General features: G+C 38.1%; 1 protein-coding gene and 1 long non-coding RNA gene across 19 annotated transcripts in view; one reads left to right on the forward strand and one right to left on the reverse strand.

Moving 5' to 3' along the window:
- R3HDM1 (R3H domain containing 1) overlaps positions 1 to 8,909 on the forward strand; it is a 42,305-nt gene extending 33,396 nt beyond the window's left edge. For 11 of the 18 annotated variants that reach the window (XM_085228760.1, XM_010714027.4, XM_010714028.4 and 8 more), the window contains 7 exons: positions 1,040 to 1,143; positions 1,591 to 1,755; positions 4,701 to 4,870; positions 5,094 to 5,244; positions 6,362 to 6,444; positions 7,100 to 7,184; positions 7,502 to 8,909. In XM_085228760.1, the coding sequence (XP_085084886.1) occupies positions 1,040 to 1,143; positions 1,591 to 1,755; positions 4,701 to 4,870; positions 5,094 to 5,244; positions 6,362 to 6,444; positions 7,100 to 7,184; positions 7,502 to 7,869 (1,126 nt within the window). In that variant the 3' untranslated portion in view covers positions 7,870 to 8,909. Of the gene's footprint in view, positions 1 to 1,039; positions 1,144 to 1,590; positions 1,756 to 4,700; positions 4,871 to 5,093; positions 5,245 to 6,361; positions 6,445 to 7,099; positions 7,236 to 7,501 lie in introns of all 18 variants that reach the window. The other 7 variants (XM_085228757.1, XM_031554266.2, XM_010714037.3 and 4 more) reach the window with 5 other exon arrangements.
- The window catches only part of LOC146544018 (uncharacterized), a 56,613-nt gene extending 42,422 nt beyond the window's left edge, over positions 1 to 14,191 (reverse strand). Inside the window, exons 1-2 of the long non-coding RNA XR_014884546.1 lie at positions 13,830 to 14,191; positions 13,570 to 13,740 (exon numbers count right to left, since the gene is read on the reverse strand). This is a non-coding gene — a long non-coding RNA (uncharacterized LOC146544018). The remainder of the gene's footprint in view (positions 1 to 13,569; positions 13,741 to 13,829) is intronic.
- Between the last annotated feature and the right edge of the window lie 37 nt (positions 14,192 to 14,228).

Here is a 14,228-nt window from a genome sequence, read left to right on the forward strand (position 1 = left end):
CCCACAGGTCATTATTGTAGACTAAAATAATAGAAAGATCAGAAGCTGCGTGAAAGAGTACATCCTATGCAGATAGGAAGCAATTCGTTTTAGTTTCCACTGAGTTTTGCCTTTTTCAAAATACAAGCATTTTTAATTTATAATCAAATGCTTGATTTTGGAGACAAAGGTTGCAAAAAAAAAATTAGGTGAAATCATACATGAAAATGGACTTCTAGTGGAGGCTCAACGGGATCACGCTTCCTTTATACTATGGTTTAAAGTTATTTAAAAACATCTCCTTCTCTCAGGATATTCACTTTCTGTCAGTACTGACACGAAGTACCAGATTCTGTAGACACCATTCTCAGGTTGCAGTCCTCCAACCTGACGGATGTTCTGTCTGTGTTATGACAGAGTTTGGCTGTGTTGGTTACAAAACTGAATGTCTTGAAAATTAGCTGGCATAAATAAACTTTCAAAATTATTATTTTCGTATGTATTACAGATAAATGAAAGGCTATTTCTTTGTCTTCTTCCGTGACTGGGTACTTTTTTCCAATCTCCTGTTTGGTAAAGCCATGCTAAGGCAACCCCTGTAGGTATCTGTCTAAGCTGCCTTACAGTGCTCTGAAGTGAATGAGTATGCTCATTCCATGTGCTGAATAAGCCGACTTGGCTGCTTGGGGCCAGCCTCCAGCTGAGAAAATGCGTGTGAAATCCTTGTGGTGGGTTCTGTGGTGACTTTTTAACTGAGACCTAATTATGGTTAATTAATTCTGTACATCCTTATACCATCTATTTACACACATATAAAAATAAATAAATTTCTACAGTTTCTTGATATACACAGGTCATAAGTTATGGCCAATGAACAGACTCGAAACCGCTGTCTTCTGAAGAACAGATTCCTGGGCAGGGGGGTAGGTGGGAATATTACTGATTGAAGTTAGTGTAATCCCAGTAATTTGTGGTGTCTGTAGGCAAACAATGCAGTGGTTAGGATTAAATGTGACAAACTTCTGTTAGTCATTTTCTTTTCTCTTTATTATTATTACAGTTCATCAGTAGGATATTTGCAGCCTCCTGGATCAGAGCAGATACAGTTTCCTAGAACAACATCACCATGTAACTCACAGCAGCTTCAAGGACAGCAATGTGCAGGTTGGGGAACTAAAGCTTTTCTGGAGCAAGTTTCTAGCCATTGTTATGCAGAGTGTTTGTATATTGTATGGTTGTTATTAAGGGCTTGATTTAGAATTAAGTATTTTTTTATTTCCTTCTGTATTCTGTGTTTGAAGTTAGATTGGATACAGGTTAACTTCACATCTTACTTTTTTATCATTGAGAGCTCTCAGTACTTTGCTAGAATTCAGTATTGGACACCACAATGCCTTGCATGTCTGCTTTTGAATTGAGACAGACTTGGGATCAGTGCATTCGCAGCCAAATGACTTTAATCTTTTCCTCAGTGGCTGTTGGGCTTGGATGGAGAGGAGAGAGGTGAGGTAGCCTTTTCAAAATTTGAAAGGGGAAATTAAATACTCCAAAGTATTCTGTTCTCATGTTTGTTTCTTCTGGTACCCTTATTTACTGCCTTTACTTCCATAGTTTATAACAACCATTCAAGTCAGAAGCCATCACCTCCTACATTATTGTCACCTTCATCAAAGTCAAAGCCGCAACAGGCTGCTTCCATTTTGCACTACAGCATAGTGTCTCCACCCTCATGTAAAAGTTCACCCACTGGTCTTTCCATCATGCAGCCAATAAAAGGTATATTTTATTGGGATTTTCATCTAAGCCATTCTGTCTAGAAATTATCAGGTTGATTTCACAGCTACTTGCGAGAACAGTTGTGACTTGAGTGCTATCTCTGCAAATACTTTTTCATAATTCTTCATCTGAATTACTGTCATTGCAACTTTAAAAACGACCACGTTGAATCTAAATGAGACAATAGCCAACTTTATCTGAGCAGCTTGGAGGCAGCCTTCTTCGACAGAGAAAAATAGTGCTTAGCAGAAGTACTTAAATCAGATTTGGAATGTCTTGCTCTATAAAATATTAAGATAATTTTTTTTTAAGGCCTATATATAGCAGCCTCAATGCAGTATAAAAACAGTAGTGACATAGAGCTTGTCATATCCTTGAAATATTTATGAGTATTGATATCCAGGCACTTAAAATCTCTGCATTTCCAACCATAATTATCATAAAATTGATGAGCTGGTCAGGAAATTAAGGGCATTGGGGTTAGCCTCCAAACCAGAGATTTATAGATCAATCTTTTAATCGTAGTCAGTACTACTGCCCTTATTTTACTGAAAGGGAATTTGATGCATGAGAGGTTTCAGTGGCAACAAAAAGAAAAGGGGGGTGCAGTTTCTAACACTGCTATCAGTATTTTGCAAGCAATAGCTGAAACAACTAGGTCAATGACCTACATTCCACTAGAGATGAGATGTCTCTTATGACCTGTTATCTTTAAAGATATTTTTAGAGGTTGTTCATTAGTAAATAGGTAACGTACAGTTAAGTGGCATGATAGTTGGATCAGCAGTGTATTTTTAGTTCACAGGCATTTTTAGTTTTCTTTCTTTTTGGATGTAATTCTTAAAGATGGCCATTTCCAGGCGTCCAAAATTGGTCTAGCGTTGGTTTGTTCTACCCTTATCCTGGTAGTTCTAGTTTTATGCTGTTTTGAAGGCCTGATTCAAACCTGTTAAACTATCATTTAAACAAGGTTGGGGAAGGTAAAAGCCTTCTAAATATTGAGAGAATAAAAAAAATAGCATGCACTTGAGCAACAGCAATACTGAGATGATACCTTGAGGAATCATCTCGAGGTGAGGACACAGGACATACATAGGCATGCAGCTGAGTGGTGTTTCTCCTCTTGAAAAATTTGAAGGGGAGCACACTCAGTCTGGGAGTCTTTTAAAGACTTCTCCTGGGTTTTTCTTGCCATGCTTTCTGATAGCTGAATATCTGCATCTGACTTATGCCTTCTATGACACTTGATTTCAAGCATGCTTGTTATAAAAAAAGAGTTCCAATTATTCTCACTTATTCAAATGCTGTGGAACTTGTAGTAGGAGTAAAGAGAAACAGCATTTGAGGATCTACAGTTTTCTTTTGTAGTTTACACAGAACTTTTCAGCGTGTGACATCTGTCAAGCAGTAATGCTGTAGGTTATTTCCTTGGGAGTTCTTATCTCATAGAACAGAGATGACAAAAGTTATGTGCCAAGCACTGTGGAAATTATAAAGCAGTAAAATGTAAATATAACATTTATAATATTTTTTTATATATGCATAATTAATAAAATGAAACCAATCTTGTGTGAGAGATAGTGTATACTGGTTTTTGCCTCTTCGTTTCAAGTCTGTGTGTAGAGATTACAGAGGCCTTGCCGCTTGGCAACTTGCTGTATGTTATTCTGATTATATAGCAGCAATCCATAAGCAGAAGTCTGTTTTATTTTGCTGTGCAAGAGAATAGAAATATTCACCATGTGACTTTTACAAGGGCAGAGCAGGGGACGCTCAAATTGATACTGAAGTTGGGAAGGTAGTATGACTACATTTCAATCTGTAGCACAGAGGTAGAAATTTTTGCCATTTAAAAAAAATTGGAAAGAAGGCATAGATGTGAAAGCATTGCTGTTATCACATTGTTTTGATAAACATCAATACAGTAATTATTTCACAATACAGTTTAGAAAGGCTAGTACAGTTCTAATATTAAGAGCTTGTTACTCTACTTTGTATGATTTGCGTTTCCAAGGAATCAGATTGTTTCTTTTTGGAATGCAGGGGCAGTGAATACAATAGCCCATTTTAAGAAGATATAGGAGCAATGCATTTTGTAATCTGATTTCCTAACTGCTGGTATGATGTAGGTAATGAATTGAGAAGATTGTGGACTCCCTGTTGGAAGGGATGAAGTTGGATGATTAAATGGTGTTCAAACAGTGTATTTTAATCATGGTTTCTGAGAAATTATGTAAACATAACATAGAAGAAAGAAGGAAATTGCAGACAACCATTTCCAAGTCAATAGGAAACTATATAGATTACCTGGGATGGGGGATAACAACTAATCTCTCAGAAAAACTCTCATCACAGCTCTTTACACAAAACCATATGGAACAGCACTGGCTGTTTGGCTGTTCTCCCCTAACTGGAATTTCTGCAGCTAGAATTTCTGCAGCTACCACAGCAGCTAAGTGGTACTGGCTGCATGGAACAAACTACATTCCCTGCTCAGAAAAGCAACCCCAGACTTATAGGATAGTTATAAAATCTGTGAATTAATAAAATGTTGCTTTGGACTAAAGACCGATTTCAGATCTTTCTAATGTATGGCACCATATCAAAGAGAATATTACTCTGACAATAATTACAGTAAATGTAGAATACTTCTAACTATTGTTAAATAGAATTTCTTTTAAAAAATATTCCCACTAATGAGTTTCAGTGGTTCCGTTTATCTTCTGTAGTTCTGGGAAACCTTCTCTTAGGCTAATCTAGTGCAGATTTATTTGATAGTGGAAAAACAATTGTACAGAATATCCTGTCCCGTTTCTCTAGAAATGAGCAGCTTATTTAGCAGGATGTTGTAAGCATTGTTTTCTTCTGTTTTAATTCGTGTCTTCTCTAATAAAATTGAAATTGATGATGAACTAACTGCATCCTGTCCGTTTCTTGCCACATAGCAGTAGCAGCGCCACCGGGTGGAGGAGTAGTAATGATGCAGCTAAATATACCCAACAACCCTCAGCCTCGGAACCATTCACCTCCACAGTGGAAACAGAATAAATATTACTGTGATCAGCAAAGGGGGCAGAAGTCCACAGAACTTAGCACTTTAGACAGTGCTGCACAGGTATGAGTTTTGTTTTATTTTCTAGCATGACTTATTTGCGTTTTTGCGTGGGTTTTTGTTTGTTTGTTTGTTTGTTTTTTCCCCAAAGTTTTTTTTTTTTTTTTTGGAATAAAGTCTGTTCTGATAATACTTAGTATAGTACTTTTGTTTCCAGTGTTGGAATGCTTGTAATTTAGCTTGTTCAATGGATACCTTTTTAAATACACACTTGTTGTTTATACAGTTGCAGCATAGTCCTCAATTAGGTAGTCCTGTCACCTCGCCAGCCCAATCACCAGCACCAGCTCAGCTGTCAAACCTCAAGAACATCCGTCCCACGTTAACACCTCTTTCTATTGTGCCCCAATTTTCTAGACCTTTCATCCCTGGACAAGGTATATTTTTGTTAACTAAAATATGTGTGTGTTGTTCTGTTGCTTTGTGTTTGTTTTTTTTTAATGTATCTTAAAAGACATAAGGATTTTCTGACGAACTGGCTCACTGAGGTAGTAATCTTTCTGAAAGAAGATCAACAAAGCTATCCACTAGCTCATCTTAATGCATTTTATGATTATGATGTTATCTTTCAGGGATAGGACTGTAATTTTAAGATGAGTGTTCTGCCAAAACCCTTTTCTTCATTGATGAGTATATTGAATCAAACCACTGTTAAGTGTGAATTCTTCATTCCTTTTAGAAAATCTGGTATGATAGCAGAAAAAGTCTGTTGTTTAATTTTAAAAAAATAATTTTGTTTAATTCCTCTTCTGCCATCAGGAAAAAAAAAAAAAAAAAAAAAAAAAAAAAAACAGAAAATAGGGAATTTTCATTATGATGAGAAGCTTGCAAAACAAACAAGAAGTCCTTGGCAGTGACCAAAGATGTCCTGATGTGTAGTTCCAAAACTGAAAATCTGTGGGTCCATTTTGTAGAAAAATTACATTAGTAAAGCAAGACTTAGAGAAAATACTGCTGTGTCTTCCTTATTGATACGAGAAACTTCTTTTGTTTGTCTTTGTCCTCTGCTGCACAACCTTTACATCATTGCTTGATATTTCATCGTTAAAAATTCCAAGTTGCCTGTTGCAAACTACATCTCTCAACTTTTTTAATCTTCTGTGATTGTTTAAAAATTCCGTTTGGTAGTCCTTCGAGCAAATAGGAATATGAAGACATACCTGGCACTCACCAGGGATGCAACCATGGAAATGGTTAAATTAGTATACTGGGAAGTCCTTTATTAAGGTCGTTTTCAGGTGACACCACAGTAAATAACAGTATTGGTGTTTTTCAGCGTAACTCTTAAATGCAAGAAAGCCCTGGGCCTGAACCTTTTCATCCTGTGATCAGTATGTGACTTCATCACACTAAATCTTATTTTCCTAGCTTAGTCAGATACACTGCATTGTGCATACTCATTCTGCTACTATAAAAGATATACACAACACCTCTACATTCTGTTACTATATTCTGGGGATGGGGGGGACCCTTCTAATTACCTTTCTCTTTAAGGAGATGCCAGATACCCATTGCTTGGCCAGCCCCTGCAATACAATCCACCATCTTTATTACGTGGACAAGTAGCAAGCCAACAGGTAAGAGAACACTCTCCTGGCAACACAGAAGAAAGCAATTTAGGACTGCAGTTATAATAACCATGAATAGGAACTTTTCCAACGCAATAGTATAAGTAATTGATTGGAAAGCACTTGCTTTCTAATAACTGTTTTGTTCTTTGTTGATACTTCTGGTGTTCTTATGGTAAAAGTAATGAGAAGCATTATTCTGAAATGTAACTTGTCTTTTGAACTGAAATTTCAACCTATGAAAGAAGGTGCAAGGCACAGTGTAGAATATGGACTCTCCCAGAAGCAGTTAGGCAGCAGTTCTAAAAATGAGTTCTAAAAAAAATTTTGCTTAAAAGGATTTTGAGTAAGAATTTTTTTAAAAAGCAAAAAGTGGTTTTGTTTCTTACAAGAAAAGAAAATAGTAAGTGTTAGCAAAACTGTATTTACTGTTGGGGAGAGACTTAAACCCTGCACCTCTACCTTGCTCAGTTCTACCAGAGATCAGCCAGAAGATGTGATGGGTTTGGGGGGAGGTGGTTTATTTTTTTCTGAGAAGTTTTAAGGTGATTTTTTTCATCATTTCCTTCCTTTCTTCTGAAGTCAAGGATTATTGAGGTAATGTAGAACTTTTAAGATACGACACCTTGTCATTACAGTACATCATTTATATTCATCTCTCTAGTGTCAGCCTGGAAACAGACATGGAAACAGGGGAAAGAAACCAGCAAAGAAGGCTGCTTCAGCAGATCTCGGTGCAGGAGAACCAGGTATAGAACTAGCCACGTGATGTACAAGAGCAAAGCAAGTCAGATGGTACAGTAAGTTCACAAATCTACTGCAAAATTCAGCTGCCTTGCTCTTTTAAGGAGCCTATTTGTAATCTCAGCTTTTATTTGTACACTTGCGGCTGTAAGCAGTGTTAAATGTGAAAGAAGAATTGCCCTCTACCAACAACAGAATGCTTTTGTAGTAGCCTGTGATATCAACCAGCCAGAGATATGAGGATGAAATAACTCATTCTCCACTGTTTGATGCATCTTTAAGTACAAGAACGAATTTTGATTTGATGTTTTTCTTGTTTCAGTTGTGGGAAAAGTTCTAGAAATAACAGAGCTGCCAGAAGGTATAACTCGTATGGAAGCAGAAAAACTATTTGGAGAACTTTTAAAAGTCGGTGCCAAGATCCGGTGGCTGAGGGATTCACAGTGTCTACAAACACAGCAGCAACACCACCGGCGTTACTGTGGCAGCGGAGATAGTAATGTGAACACTGAGCCTTGCAAATCTACTGACTTGGCCTCCACTTACACAGTTCTAGCTATGTTCCCTACAATGTCGGCTGCTCAGAACGCATTGAAGAAACAAAGTAGTACCTCAGTTAACAAGTTCAGGCTGAGAACAAGCAAGAAGCACTACGACTTTCATATCCTGGAAAGGGCTAGTTCTCAGTAGCCGTTACATCGATGGACACTCAGCCTTTACTACTTCCATGTCCTCCTCTCCTTGATTGGCTTAATGTTGTGGGGTTTCTGTTCTTTTCACAGAGATTCCTGGGATGTTTTGTCATAAGAGACATTAGCCATTGAAGAATAACCCAGTGATCCAGCATGATGAAAAAGTTAATTCCAGACAAGAGCAAGAAATCATCTTTGAGAAAGGCAGCTTTCTATACAGAATGCCATTGAAATGCCCCCCCTACTTTTATAATAGTTTTGTTTTATATTTTTGACTTCTTGTATCAGATCCAAAGTTCTATTGTACAGCAAACGTTCATAAAAGCCCACGTTCAGATTTGTATTTTATAATCCCTGTTCACTGCCAGCATACTGCTGTCCATTCCAAAGCAGGAACCTGAGGATTGGTGTAGGGGGAAAGAGAATGATTTTCAAGGAATTACGCTCATTTTCTAGTGAACTGCCCAAAATATTCAAATTAACCTATTCCCCGTCCCTTGCATTTCTTTTGTTTTTTAAAGAAAAGGAAATATATAATTTTAGTAACTAGTTAATTCCTTAGATGGTTGGTTTCTTTTGAGACTCATTCAAGCGATGTCAAAAGAAATTACAAGTTCATTGTAACCTTGAAGGATTCGCTTTGTCCAATGAGTTGAATAAGTATTTAAAGGGGAATATGAATAGATTACGAAGAATGTTCACTGAATCACATTTTAATATTTCTTTTTAGCAAAAAAGTGAAGAAACTAAAATGTATCTTCACAAGTGACAAAATGTTTGCACTTTAATTGTGTTTCCACCAGTATGAATCTCTTTCTCTTTCTTTTCACGCTAAGATAATTGTGTTTGATAAGAGCTGGAAACTTTTTTAATGGTTTAAGTTTTCATCATTTGCAGATACTCACTGGACATCAAAAGACTCATTGCACATAAAAATGAAACAAACATTTTTTCAATTTGTGTAATTTGCAAGGCTGTACAATGTGTGCTGATGCAAGCCTTTTTCAGTTCAAGAAAATAAATGTTTACAAACACAAACTTTTTTGGTGCATTTGTTTAAACTAGGAGTCTTCTGGAACCTGGATGAACACACTCATGGTTTGGATCCCTATAAATGTGAGAAAATAACTTGAAAATAACTTCTACTGTAATTTTTTTTTTAAAAAACCACCATCTCTCTTCCTCTTCTTAAAGTATGTATTTACGCCATCTTCTCCTTTTTTTTTTTTTTTTTCTTTTTTAACATTTTCCCCATAGAAGTTAAAAGAGAGAATAGATCAGAGACTATAAGGGCTGCTCCTGCTTAGTTGTTTTTTTCTTGTTTTAGCACAGGTACTGACTTGCTGTGTAGATAAACAACCAGTTCCTTTCCTTTAAGGCCACAGCTTTGTAAAACATGCATTTTTAATTCCTCTCAGTGGAAACTCAATGTAAATGCTGTATTTAAAAACATTTTACAGTGGTTAAGTAAACAATTTTGGTGCCTAATTTTCTCCTTGTTTCAAAAATTCTACTACTGAACAACTAAACATCAACGTGTGAAGCAGCAATTGTTTTCTGCATGTTTAGTTTTTAAATCATTTGTGTGATTAATCAAGGTATGCAGAAGAAAACTGGTCTGTCTGGGGATGAGAGCGTAATGAATTAACCATGTGGGACCTGGTTCTGCAGAGGCTGTAATGACACGTATTTACATGGCTAAGGGTAAACTCTCTCTGGATGTCTCCTACAGCAGAAGGAGAACGTTCAACTTTAAGCCCCTAGCCAAAACACACATCTACTTAACAGTAGGACCATTTGCTCAAAGGATGGATGCTTCTTGGCATTCAAGTACATCTGCTACTAGCTGAATTAAGTCATACCTGAGAGGATATCTTTTCATCCTGAGCTGGAATTGCTGTAATTACCGCACCCACAACCAAAGAAAATATAACCCCAGGTTAGCTAAATTACAGTATTCCACTCCTGAACAGCATGGATGATAATGTGACCAATGCACAAGCTGCATCACTGCTTCCAGCCAATAACCAGAACTAGTTTAGGATTATGGTTTTAGTCCTGTAAGTTAGACAGGTGCCACAACTCGGAGAGGCAGTTGCCACCTCTGGGTAAAAAAAAGAATTCTAGGGCAAGATTTTCCACAGGAGTAGAAGAAGAGTGAATAACTGAGTTACCATCCATTCTGAATGACCAGAGAACAGTACTGAATACAACATCCAATCCAGCCTTTCCAGAGCAATTAATAAATCATGTATGCTAATCCAGAATATGACTCCTCCTACTACTGCTACAGACAGGTCACCCTTTCTGAGCACTTTTTTTCTGTTGAGCAGCAGTAGTTACATTTTTTGTCTGGATAGGCTGATATGTGCCTCACTGATGATTATGAACAGGACTCAGTAAGTGTCAGAGGCTTTAGAGCTACCCATTTTAGACTTCAGAGTTAAAAAATATTTCTGCTTTACAGTGATTTGTTCACTGCACATTTTGAGCCTCTTCACACTGTCCGTATGAGAGGGCTCATCAGACATCAGCCTTCAAACTTCAAGTTTAAGTAAGATAGGTAAGACCAGCTGTACTTCCCTGACTTTTACACTTCTGTCCCTTTTTGTTCATAAAAAGGCACAACTCGGGTCTGTGTACAAAGACACTGGAGCTGGATTTATTTTCCAGCTGAGAATAGACACTGTACGGATAACCAGTTTTCTCAAGTGTTCTCACCAATCTAGAATTAATATATTTGAGCTTCCTGCCATTCCATGTTGGAGCCATTTTAAAAGTAATTAATGGCAAAGGGAATTAAGTATGCACACAAATTATATTGCAGTGATTTAATACATTTCATTGGGTTGGGAGCATGTTGTAACTGCTAAGGCTGAGGAAACAGCACTCAAGAATAACCAGAAAGCTTGAGTGAATCTATTATCTACTCCACCCAAGGCTACTACTTGAGTTCAATTTTTAGTTAATGCAGTAATATTACTGTATAAAATGCATCCCTGAACTATGAACACATTCACTGTTGTGATTGTACACTGAAAACAAATGTTCATAATGAAGAAAACAAACAAGCCCCATCCCTGGGGAGCACTGAAAAACCCACAGGCATGTGCCTGGGTTCAGGTAAACATAACAGCACACCTGAGAATCTACTCGCAGCCTCCACCCAGCTGCCAAGCCGGCACAAAGTGAAATGTCAGCAATCTGTTTCTTGCATCTTCCTGAGACTCCTCCCTAATTGATCCCATTTTAATCTGAAATCCTTTTCTTGCATTCACACAGACTTCAAAGATCACTACAATAGTGGAACATCTACAGGAAAGAAACTGAACTGGTGCACTTGATATTGAGGTCTATAGTACTGCAGCCATCCCTAACATCAATGGAGTCTGGGCAAACTGAAGTTGTAAATTGTTTCAAGATCCAGATGAGGATGGTGGTACATAGATGGGAGTTCTGTTTTGTCACAGCGTGATAAGAATTGCTTAGCTTGGTGAATCAAATAAGGTACTATCACACACGACATGTATTTCACAGTAAGACCAGTTTTGCTGTCATTCCAACATCTCCTTTTCCTATCCAACGACACAAGTCATTTTGCTCTCAAGGTGGAACGAAGTTTTATTCTCATGTTTACACACTTGTGCCTTAAAACTTCACATTTGATGTTTGCTAGCTTAAGTTAACCTTCTCATAGTAGCTTGCTTGGATGTGAAAAGAGAGTTTTAATTAAAATTGCAACTAACATTTGTAAAGATCTGTTTTAGCTGCATGACCTGCTCTTTTTCCCTAGAAAATTGGTGCTGGTTGTAATTTCCTATATTTAGCCCTGAGGCAAAGAATGCTTATATGAAGCTTTGGAGAAAACTGATCAAACCACCTCTAAATTTAATGTCATCAAAAATGACTGTAGTTCAGAAAGGACTGACTTCAGTCCCCTTGGTGTTTCTACAGTCCAGTCTTCATGAATATTGATGTGCTGCCTCTATTCAAATTCCTGATCCCGCAGTTTGGGTATTTTTGGCTACTGATGTCAATAAACATAAAATTAAACAGTGCGCAACATTAAAGTGACTTCATTTTAGAAGTCTTAATTCTCACACGTAAACCAGAACCCTTCAAAGGGCCTAATTTCCAAAACCTTCTGAAAGTTATGTCCCCTTAAGTGCTTTTATTTGAAAATTAAGAGAAAAGCCATTATTCACACCTGAAAATTTTAGATGTGAGGTCCAGCGCAAATGAAAGTCTCTTGGCTGACTTAAAAATTATGCAGTCATGTTCTCAACCTAAGATGTGTGAACCCCCCTTCATTCAGTGATGGCCTCATATGTTTAGACTTGTAGGGCAGGAATTTGGACCTAACTATCTGATGGGCCCTGTTTAGCAAAGCTTCTTTTTTATCCTGCTTGTAACTACTTAACTTCTTTGCAATGTTTGCCGACTGTCAAAATTTGTCAGGTGAAAGTGAATCTTGCATAAGAGACGAAGAAGCATTAAAATTTGGTACAGGACACAAACACATTAACATCTGCTGTTTTATTTTGTCAGTCTTACCAGTAAAGCACAGAGCAGTCACTGTGGGATGCATGCAAAATGAATTGTTTCTGCACTTCTGAAGAGATCTTTGATGTCAGAAAGACTAGTGCCGTAAACCAAAGAGCCATATAGGAAAACTTTCCCCTTGCTGATAGTCGTTTGCTTCAAAAACTGCTATCAGGTATAAAAATAAACTGTGCTACTGTGTATAATGCTCACCAGTGAAGTTCATTCTTAATTCAGATCCCATGCCCCAGTTGACAGAGAATCTGAATTAGACTAAGGACTGATGATGATATACCATTCTGAGAGCAGCGAAAATTTTCAGGCGCAGAAATGCTACAAGGTGGCTGTGGTACGTACTAGCTTCAATATTTACCAGTGTTTCCAAAGAGTATTTGATAGCTAACTTAAAGAAACTATATTAAAAAAGAAAATGAAAAAATGCAATATTACATTACATCAAACTCAATTTACAGAATTCAAACTGGGGACCTTTCTAACACCTACCTTGTAACTCTTCCTTGCAGTGGTCGTAAGATTAGTTGGAGAGATTGGTATGCAGCACAGCCTTGCTGTTTGTACAGTTTCCAAACTAGTTACTGTAAGAAACAGCACTAGGATAATGCTAGGATAGTCCACAGCACTGATTTACAGATGCTAGGAAACACACCACAGCTTGTCTCTATGTTAATTCAAATTCTTTTTATCTGGAACTGATGCTTTGATTTGTTAATGGACAATTGATTAGAATTCAGTAACAGTGCAATTAAAAGAAATTCACTCATGAAAATATTTTCCTTCACAATCCAAGTGAATCTGCACTGATTTGTTGAGTTTTTTGAGGGGGAAGGTGTGAATCACCAATGCCCTAAAATGTAAACAGCCTTCTTGCATTATCTTCCATATTGATCACCAAATTCAATTTTGTGTGTTTATCTGATACAAGCTAAAATTTCCACAAGAGTGACAGATGGAATTTCAATCAAATTGGCTTCGTATGTTCTCAGAAGTCTTATACTTGCAGCAGCAAATGCTCTGGAGGTGGACTGCAAAGCTTCCTTGCACTTTACGCAACATTAAATACATAAGCAACTTGGGAAGCTGGTTGGACATGAGAGAACCCTTTAAAATCTTTTTAGAGCAAAGCTCTGAAAGGTACCTTAATCCACGTGCAGCTTTCTGCTCTCTGGGGTCCTTCAGCGTGCAACCAGCCCAGCCTGATCCCTGTCCTGCACTACAAATGCTCCGTGTTTTGCGGCTTCCAAGGGACATTGCTCCGGGAGCTCTCAGGTTAATGGCAGCATAGTTGCAATCCAGCAGCTCAGTGATCCTGCGGTTAGACAGTTAGACGTGTTAAACTGTACCTATTTGAGAATGTAACATCAATAATTCTTGTTGATGTCCAGATGTAACCCTTACCAGATGATCCGTGGGCCATGCCCTTGGTATGCGTCAACAAAATTCGTTTTATTTGAAGCAGTATAGGAACTGTAGAAAATCGTGCTTTCCAAGGCACGTCCCTGAGCAGTGCTGCTCTCTCACGGTTCGGCTGCGTTCAACTTGTCACAGCGAGACTCGCTCGGTTCTTTTGTACACACTGAGTACCGCTTTCTGTCAGTTCCCCCTCACACACCCCTGGCCTTCCCGGCTGAGCTGCGTCTCCCTGCCCGCACAGCCTCTCACCACACACCACGTGTGCGCAAGCCACTTTCTCCCTACGGCAGCCACAGGGCAGAGAAGCTTCAGAGCCGCCTCGAGCACCGGGACAGAGCGTACAAACCGCCCGAAGACGACGCGCGAAGCGCCCAACATGGCGCC

The sequence above is a fragment of the Meleagris gallopavo genome, chromosome 7 (genome assembly GCF_905368555.1).
Source record: "Meleagris gallopavo chromosome 7, MGAL_WU_HG_1.1, whole genome shotgun sequence".
Classification (NCBI taxonomy): domain Eukaryota; kingdom Metazoa; phylum Chordata; class Aves; order Galliformes; family Phasianidae; genus Meleagris; species Meleagris gallopavo.